Below are 22,739 nucleotides of genomic sequence, written 5' to 3'. Positions count from 1 at the left end.
CACGTGACGACACGCCTCGACACGCCATGACATGCCTCGACACGCCAGGACACGCAACGGCGACACATGTCACCGCGTCGCTGCCGTGTCCCCACGTGTCCTTCCCGTGTCGCCAGATACCAATAAAGTCGGGACCGAGCTCGGACGCCTGGGCCCCTCCCGGACGCCTGGGCCCCCCCCCGGACACCTGGGCCCCTCTCAGACACCTGGGCCCCTCCCGGACGCCTGGGCCCCCCCCCGGACACCTGGGCCCCTCTCAGACACCTGGGCCCCTCCCGGACGCCTGGGCCCCCCCGGACACCTGGGCCCCCCCCGGACGCCTGGGCCCCTCCCCTTGGCCGTGACCCCGGTGACCCCCGGGGCAGACCGCGCTCCTCCCCCTCTGCCGCTTGGCCCCGCCCCGCCCGGTCACGTGTCCGGGAGGAGCGGCGCGGCGATTGGCTGCGGGCGCGGCGGGGGGGGGGCGGGGCCGGAGGGGAGCCATGGCGGCGCTGCGGGTGCTGGTGGGGGTGAAGCGGGTCATCGACTACGCGGTGAAGGTGCGCCCGGACGCCTGGGCCCCTCGGACGCCTGGGCCCCCCCGGACGCCTGGGCCCCCCGGACGCCTGGGCCCCGGGGGGGGGGGTGGTCGGACGCCTGGGCCCCCCTGGGCGGCGGGGGAGGGGGGAGGCCGTGGAGCTCGGACGCCTGGGCCCCTCGGACGCCTGGGCCCCCGGGGTGGGGGGTCTCGGATGCCTGGGCCCCTGGGTGGAGGGGTTGCTTGTAGCTCCCGGACGCCTGGGCCCCTGACGCTAACGCCGTGCCCCGGACGCCTGGGCCCCCCGGACGCCTGGGCTCCTCGGACGCCTGGGTCCCTGGGTGGGGGAGTGGCCCATAGCTCCGGGATGCCTGGGCCCCTCGGACACCTGGGCCCCTCGGGCACCTGGGCCCCCCCGGATGCCTGGGCCCCCCCGGATGCCTGGGCCCCTGGGTGGGGGTCTCCAATAGCTCCCGGACACCTGGGCTGCTTGGACGCCTGGGCCCCTGGGTGGGGGGGTCGCCCACAGCTCCCGGACGCCTGGGCCCCTCCCGGACACCTGGGCCCCCCGGACGCCTGGGCCCCCCCCGGACGCCTGGGCCCCCGCAGGTGCGGGTGCGGCCGGACGGGGCCGGGGTGCAGAGCGAGGGCGTCAAGCACTCGCTGAACCCCTTCTGCGAGATCGCGCTGGAGGAGGCCGTGCGGCTGCGGGAGCGCGGGGCCGCCCGCGAGGTGCTGGCCGTCAGCGTGGGGCCCCCCGCCTGCCAGGTGCGCCCCCCCCCCCCCGGACGCCGGGGCCCCCCCCCGGACGCCTGGGCCCCTTCCCGGATGCCTGGGCGCCTTCCTGGACAACTGGGCCCCTCCCCAGATACCTGGGCCCCTCCCGGACGCCTGGGCCCCTCCCAGACACCTGGGTCCCTCCCAGACACCTGGGTCCCCTCCTGGACGCCTGGGCCCCCCCCAGACACCTTGGCCCCCCCCGGACGCCTGGGTCCCTCCCGGACGCCTGGGTCCTTCCCGGACGCCTGGGTCCCTTCCCGGACTCCTGGGCCCCCTCCCGGACAACTGGGCCCCTCCCGGACGCCTGGGTCCCTTCCCGGACACCTGGGCCCCTTGCTGGACACCTGGGTCCCCTCCTGGACGCCTGGGCCCCCCCCAGACACCTTGGCCCCCCCCGGACGCCTGGGTCCCTCCTGGACGCCTGGGCCCCTTCCCGGACGCCTGGGCCCCTCCCGGACGCCTGGGCCCCTCCCGGACACCTGGGTCCCTCACCCGGACGCCTGGGCCCCTCCTGGATGCCTGGGCTCCTCCCGGACGCCTGGGCCCCTTCCCAGACACCTGGGTCCCCATGGGTGGGGGTGGGTCTCCCCGGACGCCTGGGCCCCTCCTCAGATACCTGGACCCCTGGGTCCCCCTGAGTGGGGGGGGGGGGGTGTCCCTCACCCGGACGCCTGGGCCCCCCCGGACGCCTGGGCCCCGCGGCTCACCCGGACGCCGGGGCCCCCCCAGGAGACGCTGCGGGCGGCGCTGGCGCTGGGGGCCGACCGGGCGCTGCTGGTGGCCCTGCCCCCCCCCGCGGCGGCCATCTTGACCCCCTGGGACGTCGCCCGGCTGCTGGCGGCCCTGGCGCGGCGCGAGAGCCCCGACCTGGTGCTGCTCGGCAAGCAGGTGCCCCCCCCGCCCCTATGGACCCCCTATAGACCCCCCCCGGCCCTGTGGACCCCCTATAGACCCCCCCCTGCCCCTATGGACCCCCTATAGACCCCCCCCGGCCCTGTGGACCCCCTATAGACCCCCCCCGCCCCTATGGACCCCCTATAGACCCCCCCCGGCCCTGTGGACCCCCTATAGACCCCCCCCTGCCCCTATGGACCCCCTATAGACCCCCCCCGGCCCTGTGGACCCCCTATAGACCCCCCCGGCCCTGTGGACCCCCTATAGACCCCCCCTGCCTCTATGGACCCCATATAGACCCCCCCCGCCCCTATGGACCCCCTATAGACCCCCCCCGCCCCTGTGGACCCCCTATAGAACCCCCCCGGCCCTGTGGACCCCCTATAGACCCCCCCCTGCCCCTATGGACCCCCTATAGACCCCCCCCGCCCCTATGGACCCCCTATAGACCCCCCCCTGCCCCTATGGACCCCCTATAGACCTCCCCCAGCCCTGTGGACCCCCTATAGACCCCCCCGGCCCTGTGGACCCCCTATAGACCCCCCCGGCCCTGTGGACCCCCTATAGACCCCCCCTGGCCCTGTGGACCCCCTATAGACCCCCCCTGCCTCTATGGACCCCATATAGACCCCCCCCTGCCCCTGTGGACCCCCTATAGAACCCCCCCGGCCCTGTGGACCCCCTATAGACCCCCCCCTGCCCCTATGGACCCCCTATAGACCCCCCCCGCCCCTATGGACCCCCTATAGACCCCCCCCTGCCCCTATGGACCCCCTATAGACCTCCCCCAGCCCTGTGGACCCCCTATAGACCCCCCCCCGCCCCTATGGACCCCCTATAGACCCCCCCCGGCCCTGTGGACCCCCTATAGACCTCCCCCAGCCCTGTGGACCCCCTATAGACCCCCCCCCGCCCCTGTGGACCCCCTATAGACCCCCCCCCGGCCCTGTGGACCCCCTATAGACCTCCCCCAGCCCTGTGGACCCCCTATAGACCCCCCCCCGCCCCTGTGGACCCCCTATAGACCCCCCCCGCCCCTATGGACCCCCTATAGACCCCCCCCGCCCCTGTGGACCCCCTATAGACCCCCCCCGGCCCTGTGGACCCCCTATAGACCTCCCCCAGCCCTGTGGACCCCCTATAGACCCCCCCCCGGCCCTGTGGACCCCCTATAGACCCCCCCCGCCCCTATGGACCCCCTATAGACCCCCCCCAGCCCTGTGGACCCCCTATAGACCCCCCCCCGCCCCTATGGACCCCCTATAGACCCCCCCCGGCCCTGTGGACCCCCTATAGACCCCCCCCGCCCCTGTGGACCCCCTATAGACCTCCCCCAGCCCTGTGGACCCCCTATAGACCCCCCCCGGCCTCATAGACCCTCTCCCCAGGCCCTCTAGACCCCCCCCCTGGGCCTTATGGGGCCCCCCCCAGCCCTATAGAGGCCCCCCAGGCCCCTATAGAAACTCCTTGTGGCTCCTATAGACCCTTCTGGGTCCCTATAGACCCCCCCTGCCCCTGTGGACCCCCTATAGACCCCCCCCAGCCCTATAGAGACACCCCTGGCCCTATAGAACCCCCCTCTTGGGCCCTATAGAGACCCCCCTGGACCTTATGGGCCCCCCCCAGCCCTATAGAGGCCCCCCAGGCCCCTATAGAATCTCCTTGTGGCTCCTATAGACCCCTCTGGGTCCCTATAGACCCCCCCTGCCCCTGTGGACCCCCTATAGACCCCCCCAGCCCTATAGAGACACCCCTGGCCCTATAGAACCCCCCCCTTGGGCCCTATAGAGACCCCCCTGGGCCTTATGGACCCCCCCGGCCCTATAGAGACCATCCCTGAGCCCCTATAGATCCCTCCGGGCCCTAAACACCCTCTCCCCAGGCCCTATAGGTCCCCCCGGGCCCTATAGAGACCTCCCTGGCCCTATAGACACCCCACCAGCTCCTATTGCCTCCTCCCATACAGACCCCCCCAGTCCTATAGAGACCCCTTGGCCCTATAAAGACCCCCACCTGGGCTCTATAGACTCCCCTGGCCCTTATAGAGCCCCCCCCAGCCCTATAGAGACCCCCCCCCGCCCTATAGCGCTGCCCAGGCCTTAAAGACTCCCCTGGCCCTATAGGTCCCATGGATTCCCCCAGCCCCTATGGACCCCGCCCAGCTCCTCCGGGCCCTATAGACCCCATGGTCCCCCCCCCAGGCCCCCCAGCCCCTATAGACCCCCCTCAGACCCCACAGAGGTGCCCCAGCCCCTAGAGAGCCCGGGGGGGGGTAAGGGCTCCGTGTCCCCACGTGTCCCGTGTCCCCATCACGCGTGTCCCGGGCGTGTCCCGTGTGCTCGTATGTCCTTGCGTGTCCTTGGCGTGTCCCGTGTCCCCTGCGTGTCCCCACGTGTCCCCACGTGTCCCGTGTCCCCATCACGCGTGTCCCGGGCGTGTCCCGTGTGCTCGTATGTCCTTGCGTGTCCTTGGCGTGTCCCGTGTCCCCGCGTGTCCCCTGCATGTCCCCACGTGTCCCGTGTCCCCATCACGCGTGTCCCGGGCGTGTCCCGTGTGCTCGTATGTGCTTGTGTGTCCTTGGCGTGTCCCGTGTCCCCTGCGTGTCCTTGGCGTGTCCCGTGTCCCCTGCGTGTCCCCTGCATGTCCCCACGTGTCCCGTGTCCCCATCACGCGTGTCCCGGGCGTGTCCCGTGTGCTCGTATGTCCTTGCGTGTCCTTGGTGTGTCCCGTGTCCCCTGCGTGTCCCCACGTGTCCCGTGTCCCCATCACACGTGTCCCGGGCGTGTCCCGTGTGCTTGTATGTCCTTGCGTGTCCCCACGTGTCCCGTGTCCCCTGCGTGTCCCCTGCGTGTCCCGTGTCCCGTGTCCCCATCACGCGTGTCCCTGGCGTGTCCCATGTGCTCGTATGTCCTTGCGTGTCCTTGGCGTGTCCCGTGTCCCCTGCGTGTCCCCGCGTGTCCCCACGTGTCCCGTGTCCCCCCCGCCCCCCCCAGGCCATCGACGACGACTGCAACCAGACGGGGCAGATGCTGGCGGCGCTGCTGGACTGGCCCCAGGTGGGAGCGGGGCATCATGGGATACGGGGGGGCCCAGGGCATCATGGGATACGGGGGGGGGACACGGGGCATCATGGGAAATGGGGGGGGACATGGGGCATCATGGAATACGGGGGGAGGGACACGGGGCATCATGGGATACGGGGGGGCCCAGGGCATCATGGGATACCGGGGGGGTCCAGAGCATCATGGGATATGGGGGGGACACGGGGCATCATGGGATACGGGGGGGGGGGCCCAGGGCATCATGGGATACCGGGGGGGGCCCAGGGCATCATGGGATATGGGGGGGGGACACGGGGCATCATGGGAAACCGGGGGGGCCCAGGGCATCATGGGATACGGGGGGGGCCCAGAGCATCATGGGATACGGGGGGGGACATGGGGCATCATGGGAAATGGGGGGGGACATGGGGCATCATGGGATACGGGGGGGGGCCAGGGCATCATGGGATACGGGGGGGGGCCCCGGGCATCATGGGATACCGGGGGGGACACGGGGCATCATGGGATATGGGGGGGGACACGGGGCATCATGGGATACGGGGGGGGGGACACGGGGCATCATGGGATGCTGGAGGGGGGCTTGGGGGAGCCCGGGGCATTGTGGGATACGGGGGGGACACGGGGCATCATGGGATACAGGGGGGACACGGGGCATCATGGGATACGGGGGGGACATGGGGCATCATGGGATACGGGGGGGGGGACACGGGGTAACATGGGATACGGGGGGGACATGGGGGGGCAGGGCATCATGGGATGCTGGAGGGGGGCTTGGGGGAGCCCGGGGCATTGTGGGATACGGGGGGGGCCTGGGGCATCCTGGGAAACTGGGGCAGGGCCCAGGTGCCCAGGGGCATCATGGGACATGGGGGGGGACCCAGGGAGACCTGGGGCATCATGGGACACTGGGGGACCTGGGGCATGATGGGCCGTGGTGCCCTGGTGCATTGTGGGATGGGGCTGCCCTGGTGCACCATGGGATGGGATGGCCCCGGTGCATTGTGGGCCATGACGCCCCAGTGCACCATGGGATGGGGACGCCCTGGTGCATTATGGGATGGGGATGTCTTGGTGCATTGTGGGCCATGACGCCCCGGTGCATGGTGGGATGGGGATGCCCTGGTGCATTATGGGATGGGGATGTCTAGGTGCATTGTGGGCCATGATGCCCTGGTGCATTGTGGGATGGGGCTGCCCGGGTGCATCATGGGCTGGGTGCCCCGGTGCATTGTGGGCCATGACGCCCCGGTGCATGGTGGGATGGGGATGCCCCGGTGCATTATGGGATGGGGACGTCTTGGTGCATTGTGGGCCATGACACCCCAGCGCATGGTGGGATGGGGATGCCCCAGTGCATCATGGGTCTGGTGCCCCAGGGCATGGTGGGATGGGGCCGCCCCAGTGCATTGTGGGCCAGGCGCCCCAGTGCATCATGGGATGGGGCCGCCCCAGTGCATCGTGGGCCGGGCGCCCCGGTGCATCGTGGGCCGGCGGTGACGCTGCCGGGGGGGGGGGGGGGGCGCAGGGGACGTTCGCCTCGCGGGTGGCGGTGGAGGCCGGGGCGGTGCGGGTGGAGCGCGAGGTGGACGGCGGCCTGGAGACGCTGCGGCTGCGGCTGCCGGCCGTGGTGACGGCCGACCTGCGCCTCAACGAGCCGCGCTACGCCACGCTGCCCGCCATCATGGTGAGCGACCCCCCCCCCCCGGACACCGGGGCCCCTCGGACGCCTGGGCCCCTCCCCAGACTCCTGGGTCCCACCCGGACACCGGGGCCCCCCCAGGACACCTGGGCCCCTCCCCAGGACACCTGGGTCTCTCCCGGACGCCTGGGCCCCTCCCCAGATGCCTGGGTCCCTGCCGGATGCCTGGGCCCCTCCTGGACACTGGGGCCCCTCCCGGACACCTGGGCCCCTCCTGGACACCTGGGCCCCTCCCCGGGACACCTGGGCCCCTCCCGGACACCTGGGCCCCCCCCAGACGCCTGGGCCCCCCCCCCCAGACGCCTGGGCCCCTCCCGGACGCCTGGGCCCCTCCCCAGATGCCTGGGTCCCTGCCGGATGCCTGGGCCCCTCCCGGACACCTGGGCCCCCCCGGATGCCTGGGCCCCCTGGTTCCCTGGGTGGGACGGGGAGGGATCCCCTGGTCTTCCTGGCATTGGGGGGGGGGGGGGGGAAGCCCGGACGCCTGGGCCCCCCCGGACTCCTGGGCCCGCGGCGCCGCGTGTCCCCGCAGAAGGCGAAGAAGAAGCGGCTGGAGGAGACGACGGCGGCGGAGCTGGGGGTGACGCTGGGCTCGGGGCTGCGGGTGCTGGCGCTGGCTGAGCCCCCGGCCCGGCAGCCCGGCCGCCGCCTGGAGACCACCGCCGAGCTGCTGGCCCAGCTGCGCCAGAGCGGCCGCCTCTGAGCGGGCCCCGGCGTCCGGGAGGGGCCCCGGCGTCCGGGAGGGGCCCAGGCGTCCGGGAGGGGCCCAGGCGACCAAGTGCCTTGCAGCCCGGCTCTGCACACGTGAGCATCCCAGTGCCTTCCTGCCTGGGGGCCCAGGCGTCCGGGATGGGCCCAGGCGTCCGGGACGGGCCCCGATGTCCAGGAGGGGCCCAGGCGTCCGGGACGGGTCCAGGCCCCCCCAATAAAACCATTGGGGTTGACCAGTTGTCCCTGCTCTGTCTGGGGTGGGCGGGGCCTTGGGGTGGGCGGGGCCAGCGGCTGGGGGCGGGGCCTGGTGGGCGGGGCCACCCCACCTTCCTCCACCTCCCGTTTTCCTCCCTTTCGGCCCATTTTGCCCGTTTTCCCCCATTCCCGACGTGCCGTTTTCCCCATTTTTACCCCGTTTCCCCCCATTTTTCCTTCTCTTTTTTCCTGTTTTCTCCGTTTCCCTCCATTTTCCCCAGTTTCCCTCCATTTTCCCCAGTTTTCCCCCATTTTCCCCAGTTTTCCCTCATTTTCCCCAGTTTTCCCCCATTTTCCCCAGTTTTCCCCCATTTTCCCCAGTTTTCCCCCATTTTCCCCAGTTTTCCCCCATTTTCCCCAGTTTTCCCCCATTTTCCCCAGTTTTCCCCCATTTTCCTCCCGTTAATATTTCTCTGTTTCCCCATTTTTCCCCATTTTGTCTCTTTTTCCCAGTTTTCCCCAATTTTCCTTCCTCCTTTTCCCCCTTTTCCCAGTTTCAGACTATTTTCGCTGTTTTCCCTCTTTTCCCCCTATTTCCGTCTCTCTTTTTTCCTTGTTTGGCCCCGTTTCCCCCTGTTTCTGCCCTGTTTCCCCCCATTTTGCCCCGTTTCCCTCCGTTTAGTCCCCATTTTCCCTCATCTCTCCCCATTTTGTCCCATTTCCCCCATTTTGCCCTATTTCCCCCATTTCCACCCCATTTCTGCCCCATTTTGCCCTGTTTCCCTGTTTTGCCGTTTTGCCCCATTTCCCCCCGTTTTGCCCCCTTTTGCCCTGTTTCCCCTTGTTTTGACCCATTCCCCCATTTCCGCCCCGTTTTGCCCCGTTTCCCCCCGTTTCTCCCACTTTCCCACGCTCGTTTCCTGCTTTTCCATGATTTTATTGGAAAACGGGGCCTGGGGGGGGGGAGGGGCCCCCGGGGCCCTCATGGATTTTGGAAAAGACCCAAAACCGCTAGAAACGGGCCCGAAATGGCCCTGGAAGACGGCGGCGTGCAGGGCCCCCCCCGCACACGCGTGACGACCCGTGTCGCGGGGGGGGCAGGGACCCCGGGGGGGACACGCGTGCGCTTGGCGTGTCACGGCCCCGGGGGGGGGGGAACACGCAGACGCGGGACGGGGGGCAGACACGGACGGCACATGCTAAGCACACGCGTGTGGGGGGCGGAGCCTCCCGGGGCGTGTGGGGGGGGCACAGTTCACGGATGCGGGGGGGGGGCGATGCGGCTGGCTCGCACACGCCAACGTCACGCCAACGTCGGGGTCCCGCCGGGGCTCCGGTCGCTCACAGTGTGGGGGTCGGGGGGGCCCAGGCGTCCGGGAGGGGCCCAGGCGTCCGGGAGGGGCCCAGGTGTCTGGGGCAGTTCCAGGTATCCAGGAAGGGCCCAGGCGTCCGGGAAGGGCCCAGGTGTCCGGGCGCTCTCAGGCATCTGGGGGGGCCCCGGTGTCCTGGAAGGGGCCCAGGCGTCCGGGAGGGGCCCAGGCGTCCGGGGGGGGCCCCGGTGTCCTGGAAGGGGCCCAGGCGTCCTGGAGGGGCCCAGGTGTCCGGGGGGGGGCCCGGCCCCGTCACGGCGTCGTCGTCAAGGTGACGATGATGAAGGCGGCGGCGAGGCCGAAGGTCGGGGCTGGGCCCAGGGGGGCCGCGCTGTCCAAGGAGCCGGGATCTGCGGGGGGGGAGGGATCACCCGGACGCCTGGGCCCCTCGGGGGGGCAGAGGGGTGTGTGTGGGGGTGTGACTTGGGGCAGCCCGGACGCCTGGGCCCCGTGGGGGTGGGGGACCCGGACACCTGGGCCCCCGGGGCGGTTTGTGGGGGGGGGGGGTTCCCGGACGCCTGGGCCCTGGGATGGTGTGTGTGGGGGGGTTCCCGGACGCCTGGGCCCCGCGGGGGGGCGGTTTGTGGGGGGGGCACCCAGACGCCTGGGCCCCGGGGGGGGGGTGCCTGGATGCCTGGGCCCTGGGGCGGTTTGTGTGGGGGGGGGGTTCCCGGACGCCTGGGCCCTGCAGAGGGGTCCCGGACGCCTGGGCCCTGGGACGGTGTGTGTGGGGGGGTTCCCGGACGCCTGGGCCCCACGGGGGTGTCCCGGACGCCTGGGCCCCGGGGGGGGACCTGGACGCCTGGGCCCTGGGGTGGTGTGTGGGGGCTCCCGGATGCCTGGGCCCCGCGGGGGTGTGCCCGGACGCCTGGGCCCCGTGAGGGGGTTCCCGGACACCTGGGCCCCGGGGTGGGTGGGTTCCCGGACGCCTGGGCCCCTCGGGGGGCACCCGGACACCTGGGCCCTGGGGTGGTATGTGGGGGTTCCCGGACGCCTGGGCCCCGGGGGGGGTTCCTGGACGCCTGGGCCCCGTGGGGGGCACCCGGACACCTGGGCCCCGGGGCGGTTTCTGGAGGGGGGTTCCCGGATGCCTGGGCCCTGGGGGGGTGTCCCGGACGCCTGGGCCCCGTGGGGGGCACCCGGATGCCTGGGCCCCGGGGTGGTATGTGGGGGGGTTCCCGGACGCCTGGGCCCCTCGGGGGTGGGTTCCCGGACGCCTGGGCCCCGCGGGGGGGCACCCGGACGCCTGGGCCCTGGGGCGGTTTCTGGAGGGGGGTTCCCGGACGCCTGGGCCCCGGGGTGGTATGTGGGGGGGTTCCCGGACGCCTGGGCCCCGCGAGGGGGTTCCCGGACGCCTGGGCCCCGGGGCAGTTTGTGGAGGGGGGTTCCCGGACGCCTGGGCCCCTCGGGGGTGGGTTCCCGGATGCCTGGGCCCCGCGGGGGGCACCCGGACGCCTGGGCCCGCACTCACGGAGCAGGCGGAGGGCGGCGGCGGCGCTGCCCAGCCCGTTGGACGCCCGGCACGTGTAGTTGCCGTAGTGGCGGCGGGTGACGTTGGCGACCAGCAGCAGCGACCGCGTTCGCTCCGTGCGGATCTGCAGCCCCTCGCGGCCCCCCAGCAGCCTGCGGGAGCCCCCGGCGCCCCCCCGTCGCACCCCGGGACGCCCCAAAACGCCCCGGGACGCCCCAAAACGGCCCGGAACGCCCCACAATGGCCCGAAACGGCCCGAAACGCCCCAAAACGCCCCAAAATGGCCCGAAACGCCCCAGAACGGCCCGAAACGGCCCGGGACGCCCCAAAACACCCCGGCGCCCCCCCGTCGCACCCCGGGACGCCCCAGAACGGACCGGGACGCCCCGAAATGGCCCGAAATGCCCCAGAACGGCCCGAAACGCCCCAAAACGCCCCGGGACGCCCCCAAATGGCCCGAAACACCCCAAAACGGCCCGGAACGCCCCAGAATGCCCCCAAACACCCCGTCGCCCCCCTGTCGCACCCCGGGACGCCCCGAAACGGCCCGGGACGCCCTGAAACGCCCCAAAATGTCCCAAAACACCCCAGAACGCCCCAAAACGCCCCGAAATGCCCCCAAACACCCCGTCGCACCCTGGGACACCCTGGAACGGCCCAAAACGGCCCAGAACGCCCCAAAATGGCCCAAAACGCCCCAGAACGCCCCATCGCACCCCAAAACGCCCCCTCATACCCCAAAACACCCCACTGCACTCCGAAACACCCCCTCGCAGCCCAAAATGCCCGGTCGCACCCCAAAATACCCCATCGCACCCCAGAACACCCCAAAACACCCCCACGCACTCCAAAACGCCCCCTCGCACCCCAAAACGCCTCGTTGCACCCCAAAATGCCCCATCGCACCCCAAAACGCCTCGTTGCACCCCAAAACACCCCAAAACGCCCCCTCGCACCCCAAAATGCCCCAAAACGCCTCGTTGCACCCCAAAATGCCCCCTCGCACCCCAAAACGCCTCGTTGCACCCCATAGCACCCCATAGCACTGCATTGCACCCCCCCAGCCCCCCATAGCACCCCCAGCCCCCCCCATAGCCCCCCCCCCGCCCCCCCCCAGCCCCCACTCACGGCCGCTCGTCCTTGAACCACTCGAAGGCCGGGGGGGGCTCGGCCAGGGCGCCGCAGCGCAGCAGCCCCCGCTGCCCCGGGGCCGGCCGGGCCCCCTGCGCCTCCGTGATGCTGGGGGGGTCTGGGGGGGCGCGGGGGGGTCACCCCCAATCCTCTAACCCCCCTGTACAACCCCCCCAAACCCCCCCGGGACCCCCAAAACTGCCCTGAAAGCACCACCCCCCCCCGCCGCCGCTGCCCCGGGGGGGGCCGGGCCCCCTGCGCCTCCTTGATGCTGGGGGGGTCTGGGGGGGGCGCGGGGGGGTCACCCCCAATGTCCCAACCCCCCTGTACAACCCCCCCAAACCCCCCCCGGGACCCCCAAAACCGCCCCCAACGCGCCGCCCCCCCGGCCCTCCAGACCCCCCCACCCCCCTGTACACCCCCCCAAACCCCCCCCCGCCCCCCCCAGGCCGCACGGGGGGGTCACCCCGGCCCCCCCCACCCCCCTGTACACCCCCCCCAACCCCCCCCGGGACCCCCAAAACTGCCCTGAATGAGCCGCCCCCCCCCCCCCGGCCCCGGGCTGTGCTGGGAGCCCCTCACCCGGGCGTCAGGGCTGCGCTGGGAGCCGGGGGGGGGGGAGGGGGGGGAGACCCGGGGCCGCCCAGACACCGCGGTGATGGGCCCAGCCCTGAGGCCAGGGTGAGGGGCCCCTCCGTGTCCCTGGAGCAGCCGTGACGCCCTGGCGATGGGCTCGACCCCGTCCCCATCCCCGGTGCAGCCCTGACGCCGGGGTGATGGGCCCAGCCCTGTCCCTAGAGCAGCCCCGACACCGGGGCGATGGGCTCAGCCCTGACACCGGGGTGATGGGCCCGTCTCTGTCCCTGGCGCAGCCCCGATGCCGGGGTGATGGGCCCGTCCCTGACCCCGGTGCAGCCCTGACGCCATGGTGATGGGCCCGTCCCTGATGCAGCCCTGACGCCGGGGTGATGGGCTCAGCCCCGATGCCGGGGTGATGGGCTCAACCCTGACACCGGGGTGATGGGCCCGTCCCTGTCCCTAGAGCAGCCCTGACGCCAGGACGATGGGCTCAGCCCTGACGCCAGGGTGAGGCGCCCCTCTGTGTCCCTAGAGCAGCCGTGACACCGGGGTGATGGGCTCGACCCCGTCCCCAACGCAGCCCTGACGCCACGGTGATGGGCTCAGCCCTGTCCCTAGAGCAGCCCTGACGCCACGGTGATGGGCTCAGCCCTGACGCAGCCCTGACACCATGGTGATGGGCCCATCCCTGATGCAGCCCTGACGCCGGGGTGATGGGCTCAGCCCCGATGCCGGGGTGATGGGCTCAACCCTGGAGCAGCCCCGACACCAGGGTGATGGGCCCAGCCCTGTCCCCACCACAGCCCTGACGCCGCGGTGATGGGCCCATCCCTGTCCCTAGAGCAGCCCTGACGCCAGGGTGATGGGCTCAGCCCTGACGCCAGGGCGATGGGCCCCTCCGTGTCCCTAGAGCAGCCGTGACGCCGGGGTGATGGGCTCAACCCCATCCCCATCCCCGGGGCAGCCCTGACACCCTGGCGATGGGCCCAGCCCTGACGCAGCCCTGACGCTGGGGTGATGGGCCCAGCCCCATCCCTGGTGCAGCCCTGACGCCGGGGTGATGGGCCCCTCCCTGACACAGCCCCAACACCAGAGCGATGGGCTCGTTTCCCCCCCCCCCCCAACGCAGCCCTGACGCTGCGGTGATGGGCCCGTCCCTGTCCCTAGAGCAGCCCTGACACCGGGGCGATGGGCCCAGCCCTGGCGCAGCCCGTCCCTGACCCCGGTGCAGCCCTGACACCAGGGTGAGGGGCCCGTCCCTGATGCAGCCCTGACGCCAGGGTGATGGGCTCGACCCCGTCCCCATCCCCGGGGCAGCCCTGACGCCCTGGCGATGGGCCCAGCCCTGATGCCAGGGTGATGGGCCCGTCCCCCCCCCCCCAGGACGCTCACAGTTGACGGTGACGGGGACCCAGCGGGTGTCGGGCTGGGCCACCCCGTTGGCCGCCTGGCACTGGTAGCGGCCGGCCTGGCCCCGGCGGATGGCGGCCACCTCCAGCACCTCGCCCTCGCGGGGGGGCCCCGCTGCCGGGGGGGGACAGGGGGTCACCGGGGTCCCTCCATGTCCCCCATGTCCCTCCATATCCCCCATGTCCCCCCATGTCCCCCATGTCCCCCATGTCCCTCCATGTCCCCCATGTCCCCTATGTCCCTCCATGTCCCCCCATGTCCCCTATGTCCCTCCATGTCCCTCATGTCCCCCCATGTCCCCCATGTCCCTCCATGTCCCCTATGTCCCTCCATGTCCCCCATGTCCCCCCATGTCCCCCCATGTCCCTCCATGTCCCCCATGTCCCTCCATGTCCCCCCATGTCCCTCCATGTCCCCCATGTCCCCATGTCCCCCATGTCCCCATGTCCCCCCATGTCCCTCCATGTCCCCCCATGTCCCCCAATGTCCCTCCATGTCCCCCCATGTCCCTCCATGTTCCCCCATGTCCCCTATGTCCCTCCATGTCCCTCCATGTCCCTCATGTCCCCCCATGTCCCCCATGTCCCCATGTCCCCCCATGTCCCCCATGTCCCCCATGTCCCCCCATGTCCCTCCATGTCCCTCATGTCCCCCCATGTCCCCCATGTCCCCCATGTCCCCCATGTCCCTCCATGTCCCCCCATGTCCCCCATGTCCCCCCATGTCCCTCCATGTCCCCCATGTCCCTCCATCTCCCCCCATGTCCCCCATGTCCCTCCATGTCCCCATGTCCCCCCATGTCCCCCCATGTCCCTCCATGTCCCCCCATGTCCCTCCATGTCCCCCATGTCCCCCATGTCCCTCCATCTCCCCCCATGTCCCTCCATGTCCCCCATGTCCCCCATGTCCCCCATGTCCCCCATGTCCCCCCATGTCCCTCCATGTCCCCCATGTCCCTCCATGTCCCCCCATGTCCCCCCATGTCCCCCATGTCCCTCCATCTCCCCCCATGTCCCCCATGTCCCTCCATGTCCCCCCATGTCCCTCCATGTCCCCCATGTCCCTCCATGTCCCCCCATGTCCCCCCATGTCCCCCATGTCCCCCATGTCCCTCCATCTCCCCCCATGTCCCCCATGTCCCTCCATGTCCCTCCATGTCCCCCATGTCCCTCCATCTCCCCCCATGTCCCCCATGTCCCTCCATGTCCCCCATGTCCCCCATGTCCCTCCATCTCCCCCCATGTCCCTCCATGTCCCCCATGTCCCCCATGTCCCCCATGTCCCCCATGTCCCCCCATGTCCCTCCATGTCCCCCATGTCCCTCCATGTCCCCCCATGTCCCCCCATGTCCCCCATGTCCCTCCATCTCCCCCCATGTCCCCCATGTCCCTCCATGTCCCCCCATGTCCCTCCATGTCCCCCATGTCCCTCCATGTCCCCCCATGTCCCCCCATGTCCCCCATGTCCCCCATGTCCCTCCATCTCCCCCCATGTCCCCCATGTCCCCCCATGTCCCCCCATGTCCCCCATGTCCCTCCATCTCCCCCCATGTCCCCCATGTCCCTCCATGTCCCTCCATGTCCCCCATGTCCCCCATGTCCCTCCATCTCCCCCCATGTCCCCCCATGTCCCCCATGTCCCCCATGTCCCTCCATGTCCCCCATGTCCCTCCATGTCCCCCCATGTCCCCCCATGTCCCTCCATGTCCCCCATGTCCCTCCATGTCCCCCCATGTCCCTCCATGTCCCCCCATGTCCCCCCATGTCCCCCATGTCCCTCCATCTCCCCCCATGTCCCCCATGTCCCTCCATGTCCCCCCATGTCCCTCCATGTCCCCCATGTCCCCCCATGTCCCTCCATGTCCCCCATGTCCCCCATGTCCCCCCATGTCCCTCCATGTCCCTCCATGTCCCCCATGTCCCCCCATGTCCCTCCATGTCCCTCCATGTCCCCCATGTCCCCCCATGTCCCTCCATGTCCCCATGTCCCCCCATGTCCCCCCATGTCCCTCCATGTCCCCCCATGTCCCTCCATGTCCCCCATGTCCCCCCATGTCCCTCCATGTCCCCCATGTCCCCCATGTCCCCCATGTCCCTCCATGTCCCTCCATGTCCCCCCATGTCCCTCCATGTCCCCCATGTCCCCCATGTCCCCCATGTCCCTCCATGTCCCCCCATGTCCCCCATGTCCCTCCATGTCCCCCCATGTCCCCCCATGTCCCTCCATGTCCCTCCATGTCCCTCCATGTCCCCCATGTCCCCCATGTCCCCCCATGTCCCTCCATGTCCCCCCATGTCCCTCCATGTCCCTCCATGTCCCCCCATGTCCCCCCATGTCCCTCCATGTCCCCCATGTCCCCTCATGTCCCTCCATGTCCCCCCACGTCCCCGTGTCCCCCATGTCCCCCATGTCCCCGTACCCCAGGGCTGGCGCCAGGTGACAGCGGGGGGGGGCCGCCCGGCCGCCAGGCAGAGCAGTGTCACGTCGCTGCCCTCGTCCACCGTCACCGCCGCCGAGATGTTGGTGATGCGCGCCGGCACTGGGGGGGGGGGGGTCCCGCTGGCCCGGACGCCTGGGCCCCTCCGCCCACAACCCCCCCCCCGGACGCCTGGGCCCCCTCCCTGCCCCCCTGCTCCTAACTGGCCCCCCAGGTGCCCCCCCGACGTCCCCCAGTGTCCCCAACGGTCCCAATGGCCCTGGTGGCCCCAGTTGCCCCCCAGTAGACCCAGTTGCCCCCCCCAATGGCCCCAGTTGCCCCCTGATGACCTCCAAAGACCCCAGTTGCCCCCAATGACCCCCCCAATAGCCCCAGTGACCCCAATGTCCCCAATGGCCCTGATGGCCCCAGTTGCCCCCAGTGACCTCCAGTAGCCCCAGGTGCCCCAACGACCCCGATGTCCCCAATAGCGCCAGTTGCCCCAATGTCCCCAATGTCCCTGATGGCCCCAGTTGCCCCCAATGACCTCCAGTAGCCCCAGAGGCCCCAGGTGCCCCAACATCTCCAGTGTCCCCAATGTCCCTGATGACCCCAATGTCTTTGATGACCCCAATGTCCCCAATATCTTCGATGACCCCAATGTCCCCAATGTCTCCGATGACCCCAATGGCCCCTATGGCCCTCATGACCCCAATGTCATCAGTGACCCCAATGTTCCCAATGTCTCCAATGACCCCAAAGTCTTCAATGGCCTCAAAGTCCCCAATGTCCCCCATGACCCCAATGTCTCCGATGACCCCAATGTCCCCCATGACCCCAATGTGCCTGATGAGCCCAAAGTCCCCAATGTCCCTGATGGTCCCAATGTCTTTGATGGCCCCAATGTCCCCAATGTCCCTGATGGTCCCAATGTCTTTGATGGCCCCGATGGCCCCAATGTCCCTGATGGCCTCAATGTCCCCCATGACCCCAATGTCCCCAATGTCCTGATTGGCCTCAATGTCTTTGATGGTCCCCAATGGCCCCGATGACCCCAATGGCCCCGATGGCCCTGATGACCCCAATGTCCCTGATGACCCCAAAGTCCCTGATGGCCTCAATGTCTTTGATGGTCCCCAATGGCCCTGATGACCCCAATGTCCCTGATGACCCCAATGTCCCCAATGGCCCTGATGGTCCCAATGTCGCTGATGACCCCAATGTCCCCGATGGCCCCAATGTCCTCCATGACCCCAATGTCCCCAATGGCCTGATTGGCCCCAATGTCTTCCATGACCCCAATATCTTTGATGGTCCCCAATGTCCCCAATGGCCCCAATGTCTTCGATGACCCCAAAGTCCCCAATGGCCCTGATGGCCTCAATGTCTTTGATGGTCCCCAATGGCCCCGATGACCCCAATGGCCCCGATGGCCCTGATGACCCCAGTGTCTTTGATGGTCCCCAATGGCCCTGATGACCGCAATGTCCCCGGCGTCCCCGGCGTCCCCGGCGGGGGGGGGGCGGACCGTGGACGATGAGGAAGACGTGGGCGGTGTGGGGCCGGGCGGGGGTCTGGAAGGAGCAGGTGTAGAGGCCCTCGTCGTGGGGGCCCACGGCGGCGATGGCCACGGCGAACTCGGCGTCGCTGTGGGCCAGGAGCCGCACGCGGGGGTCCAGCGACCACTTGTCCCCCCCCGCGTAGAGGATGTGCGAGCCGTTGAGCCAGGCCACCCGCGTCACCTCGGCGTCGATGGCGCAGCTGCGGGGGGGGGGGGGATGGGGGGGGGGGGACCGCGCCAGCTCCACACGGCGCCCGGGGGGGCCACCGCGGCACGGGGGGGGGGGGGGCCGACGTGGAGGGCCCACGATGGGATCCATCACAGAGATCCTACCATGGGGCCCGTCACAGGCCCCCACCATGGGGATCCCATGACGGGATCCATCATGGAGATCCCACCACGGAGAGAGATCCCACCATTTGGCCCATCATGGAGATCCCATGACGGGATCCATCATGGAGATCCCACCACGGGTCCCGTCGCAGGCCCCACCATGGAGATCCCATGACGGGATCCATCACAGAGAGCCCACCATGGAGAGAGATCCCACCACGGGGCCCGTCATGGAGCTCCCACCATGGGGTCCATCAATGGTCCCACCATGGAGATCCCACGATGGGATCCATCATGGAGATCCCAACGCGGTCTCATCATGGAGATCCCATGACAGGATCCATCATGGAGATCCCACCATGGGTCCCATTGAAGGTCCCACCATGGAGATCCCACCATGGGGCCCACCATGGAGATCTCACTGTGGGTCCCGTCACAGGTCCCATCATGGAGATCCCATGACGGGATCCATCATGGAGATCTCCCCATGGGGTCCATCACTGGTCCCACCGTGGAGATCCCATGACAGGAGGCGTCATGGAGATCCCACCACGGGTCCCATCACGGTCCCATCATGGCAATCCTATGACGGGATCCATCTCGGGTCCCACCATGGCAATCCCATTGCAGGTCCCACCATGGAGATCCCATGACGGGATCCATCATGGAGATCCCACCACGGCTCCCATCACAGGTCCCCCCATGGAGATCCCAACACGGCTCCCATCACAGGTCCCACCATGGAGATCCCATGACGGGATCCACCATGGAGATCCCACCACGGGTCCCATCATAGAGATCCCATCACAGGTCCCACCATGGAGACCCCACCATAGGGTCCATCATGGAGATCCCACCACGGGTCCCATCGCAGGTCCCACCATGGAGATCCCATGACAGGATCCACCATGGAGATCCCACCATAGGATCCACCATGGAGATCCCACCACGGGTCCCATCATGGAGATCCCATCACAGGTCCCACCATGGAGATCCCACCATAGGATCCACCATGGAGATCCCACCATGGGTCCCATCGCAGGTCCCCCCATGGAGATCCCAACACGGCTCCCGTCACAGGTCCCACCATGGAGATCCCATGACGGGATCCATCATGGAGATCCCACCACGGGTCCCATTGCAGGTCCCACCATGGAGATCCCACCACGGGTCCCATCATAGAGATCCCATCACAGGTCCCACCATGGAGATCCCATGACAGGATCCATCATGGAGATCCCACCATAGGATCCACCATGGAGATCCCATGACAGGATCCATCATGGAGATCCCACCATAGGATCCACCATGGAGATCCCAACACGGGTCCCACCACGGGGGTCCCACGGCAGGTGCCACCATGGGGGTCTCGTCGCGGCGGCGGCTGGTGGGTCCCACCACGGCTCCCGCCCCACAGGTCCCATTCGGGGGCAGGGTCCCGCTGGGGGGGGCTCCGATCCCCCCACCCCCCCCACCCAGCCGCCCCGGGGCCGAGGGGGGGCCCAGGCGTCCGGCGACCTCCGCTCACCTCAGCGTGGCGTTGTCACCCTGGCACACGGTGTAGTTGTCAGCGGTCGGGGGGTACTCCAGCGCCAGGAGCCCTGCGGGGAGGGGCCCAGGCGTCCGGGAGGGGCCCAGGCGTCCGGGGGGGCCCAGGTGTCCGGGGAACCCAGGTGTTCAGGGGGGCCCAGGAGTCTGGGAGGGGCCCAGGCATCCGGGAAGGGCCCAGGCGTCCGGGGGGGGACCCAGGTGTCCGGGGGGGCCCAGGCGTCCAGGGGGCCCCAGGCATCCGTGGGGGGGGCCCAGGCGTCCGGGGGGGCCCAGGCGTCCGGGGGGGGGCCCAGGCGTCCGGGAGGGGCCCAGGCGTCCGGGGGGCCCAGGCGTCCGGGGGCCGGAGCCTGCGCAGAGCCGCCCTGGCGCAATTTCGCGGTTCGCTTCCCCCCGGGGGGGGGGGGAGGGGGGTCTGCAGAGAGGGGGGAGGGGAGCGCCCGGACGCCTGGGCCCCCCGGGGCGGGGGGGTGAAGGAGGTTTGAAGGAGAAGGGGGGGCGGGGGGGGGGCCCTGACATGTGAGCACACGCGTGTGCCGGCCGCGGGGTCACGCACGCAGTGGCCCCCCCCCCGGCCCCCTATAGACCCCCATGGCCCCCTATAGACCCCCATGGCACCCTATAGCACCCTGTAGCCCCCCACTGCACCCCTATAGCACCCCTGTAGCCCCCCAATGCCCCCCCGCTGCACCCTATAGCACCCCACAGCACCCTATAGCACCCCTATAGCCCCCCCATGGCCCCCTATAGCCCCCCGCTGCACCCCTATAGCACCCCCAGAGCACCCTGTCGACCCCCACGGCACCCTATAGCCCCCATAGCCCCCCACTGCACCCCTATAGCACCCCATTGCCCCCCCACTACACCCTATGGCACCCCCATAGCACCCTATAGCACCCCATAGCACCCCTATAGAACCCTATAGCCCCCCACTGCAGCCCTATAGCCCCCCCATGGCACCCTATTGCACCCCTATAGCACCCCCATAGGAAGCCCATCACACCCCCTATAGCACCCGCATGGCATCCCCTATAGGATCCCCCCTGCAGTCTCCATAGCACCCCCACGGCATCCCCTATAGCATGCCATTGCAGCCCCAGTGCACCCCTATCACAGCCCCTATAGCAGCCCCAGTGCAGCCCCTATAGCCTCCTGCTGCCCCCCCACTGCAGCCCCTATAGCCCCTTATAGCACCCCTACTGCGGCCCCATTGCACGCCTAGAGCACCTTTCTGCAGCCCCACTGCAGCCCCCATAGCAGCCCCTATAGAACACTATAGCACCCCCGCTGCAGCCCCCACGGCACAGCATTGCAGCCTCGCTGTGTCCCCTATAGCAGCCTATACGTCCCCCACTGCAGTCCCACTGCAGCCCTGTTGCACCCCTACAGCACCCCCTTACAACCCCATTGCAGTCTCATTGCACCCCCTATAGCCCCCTATAGCCCCCTATAGCCCCCCATTGCACCTCTATTGCACCCCCTATAGCCCCCATAGCCCCCCATTGCAGCCCTATCGCGCTCCCATAGTGCCCCCATCGCACCCCTATAGCATCTCCATTGCAGCCCCATTGCAGCCCCTATAGCACCCCATGGCACCCCCTATAGCCTCCTATAGAACCCCCGTTGCAGCCCCATTGCAGTCCCATTGCACCCCCTATAGCACCCCATGGAACCCCCTATAGCACACCCATTGCACCCCCTATAGTCTCCTATAGCACCTGCATCGCACCCCCATAGCATCTCCATTGCGGTCCCATTGCAGCCCTATAGCACCCCAGTTGCACCCCCTATAGCTCCCTATAGCACCCCCATGGCAGCCTCATTGCAGCCCTATAGCATCCCTATAGCAACCCCATTGCAGCCCCCATGCATCCCCTATAGCCTCCTATAGCCTCCTATAGCACCCCCATTGCAGCCCCCATGCATCCCCTATAGCCTCCTATAGCCTCCTATAGCACCCCCATTGCAGCCCCCATGCATCCCCTATAGAACCCCCCTATAGCCCCCTATAGCCCCCCCATGCATCCCCTATAGCCCCCCATGCACCCCCTATAGAACCCCCCCATGCATCCCCTATAGCCCCCCATGCACCCCTATAGAACCCCCCCATGCATCCCCTATAGCCCCCCATGCACCCCTATAGAACCCCCCCATGCACCCCCTATAGCCCCCCATGCACCCCCTATAGAACCCCCCATAGCCCCCTATAGCCCCCCATGCACCCCCTATAGAACCCCCCTATAGCCCCCTATAGCCCCCCCATGCACCCCCTATAGAACCCCCTCTATAGCCCCCCCATGCACCCCTATAGAGCCCCCCATACCCCCCTATAGCCCCCCCATGCATCCCCTATAGCCCCCCATGCACCCCCTATAGAACCCCCCTATAGCCCCCTATACCCCCCCCCCCGGCGCGCGGTACCTGGCGCCGCCAGCAGCGCCGCGAGCGCCGCGAGCGCCCGCCGCAGCCGCGCGCCCGCCATGCTGCTGCGCGCCGCCCGCCCGCGCCGCGGCGCCGCCGCGCGCGCCCCCGCCAATCCCGCCGCCCCGCGCCCGGCGCCGCCGCCGCGCCGCCAATGGGGGCCCGCCGCCGCCGCCGCCAATCGCGGCGCCGCATGCAAATCGCCGCCGCGAGGCGGCCAATAAGGGAAGGGCGGCCGGCGGGGCGGCCCCGCCCCCGCCTGGCGCCGCGGGATGGCCCCCCTCCCCTCCCCGCAGCTCTGACGTCACGGGGGATGCGCAGTGCCCACCCCCCTCTGAGGGGGGCGAATCCAGGCGTCCGGGCCCCGCCCCCTCCCGTGACGTCACTGCGGCACCGGCCGGGGTGGTGCCGCTCCCAGGAGGCACTGCGGCTGCCCTCCCCCCCCCGCCCGGTGCGTGACATCATCAGGCAGCGCGTGACATCACCTCCCAGCGTGACGTCAGCACAGCTGCTGCTGCGGGGAGGGGCCGACAGGGCGCCGCAGGCTGCCACGGTGACATCATCGAGACGCCGCGGCGGTGACATCACCTCGCGTCAGCTCACGTCACCTCCCCCCCCCCCCGCAAGGCCCAGGAGCGGCG

General features: G+C 69.5%; 2 protein-coding genes across 3 annotated transcripts; one reads left to right on the top strand and one right to left on the bottom strand.

The window, feature by feature from the left end:
- The first annotated feature begins 408 nt into the window (after positions 1-408).
- On the top strand, positions 409-7,896 carry ETFB (electron transfer flavoprotein subunit beta). 2 transcript variants are annotated; one of them, XR_010386950.1, is made up of 7 exons: positions 409-539; positions 1,127-1,285; positions 2,027-2,185; positions 5,185-5,247; positions 6,779-6,937; positions 7,485-7,811; positions 7,850-7,896. XR_010386950.1 is itself a non-coding variant. In XM_064504477.1 (6 exons), exons 1-6 carry the CDS (start codon positions 483-485, stop codon positions 7,653-7,655), a joined length of 768 nt encoding a protein of 255 aa, XP_064360547.1. In that variant the 5' UTR covers positions 409-482; the 3' UTR covers positions 7,656-7,896. The 2 variants fall into 2 exon arrangements, 1 of the variants encoding a protein (XP_064360547.1); XM_064504477.1 differs by having other exon boundaries at positions 7,485-7,896.
- Positions 7,897-8,767: 871 nt separating this feature from the next.
- IGLON5 (IgLON family member 5) lies at positions 8,768-22,246 on the bottom strand. The gene is made up of 8 exons (XM_064504494.1): positions 22,099-22,246; positions 19,658-19,730; positions 17,764-17,996; positions 16,239-16,358; positions 13,802-13,933; positions 11,828-11,948; positions 10,700-10,851; positions 8,768-9,578 (listed from the first exon to the last, which is right to left on the bottom strand). Exons 1-8 carry the CDS (start codon positions 22,157-22,159, stop codon positions 9,481-9,483), a joined length of 990 nt encoding a protein of 329 aa, XP_064360564.1. The 5' UTR covers positions 22,160-22,246; the 3' UTR covers positions 8,768-9,480.
- Between the last annotated feature and the right edge of the window lie 493 nt (positions 22,247-22,739).

The sequence above is a fragment of the Dromaius novaehollandiae genome, unplaced genomic scaffold (assembly GCF_036370855.1).
Source record: "Dromaius novaehollandiae isolate bDroNov1 unplaced genomic scaffold, bDroNov1.hap1 HAP1_SCAFFOLD_111, whole genome shotgun sequence".
NCBI classification, from domain to species: Eukaryota; Metazoa; Chordata; class Aves; order Casuariiformes; family Dromaiidae; genus Dromaius; species Dromaius novaehollandiae.
This window is presented reverse-complemented; position numbering and strand designations above follow the sequence as displayed.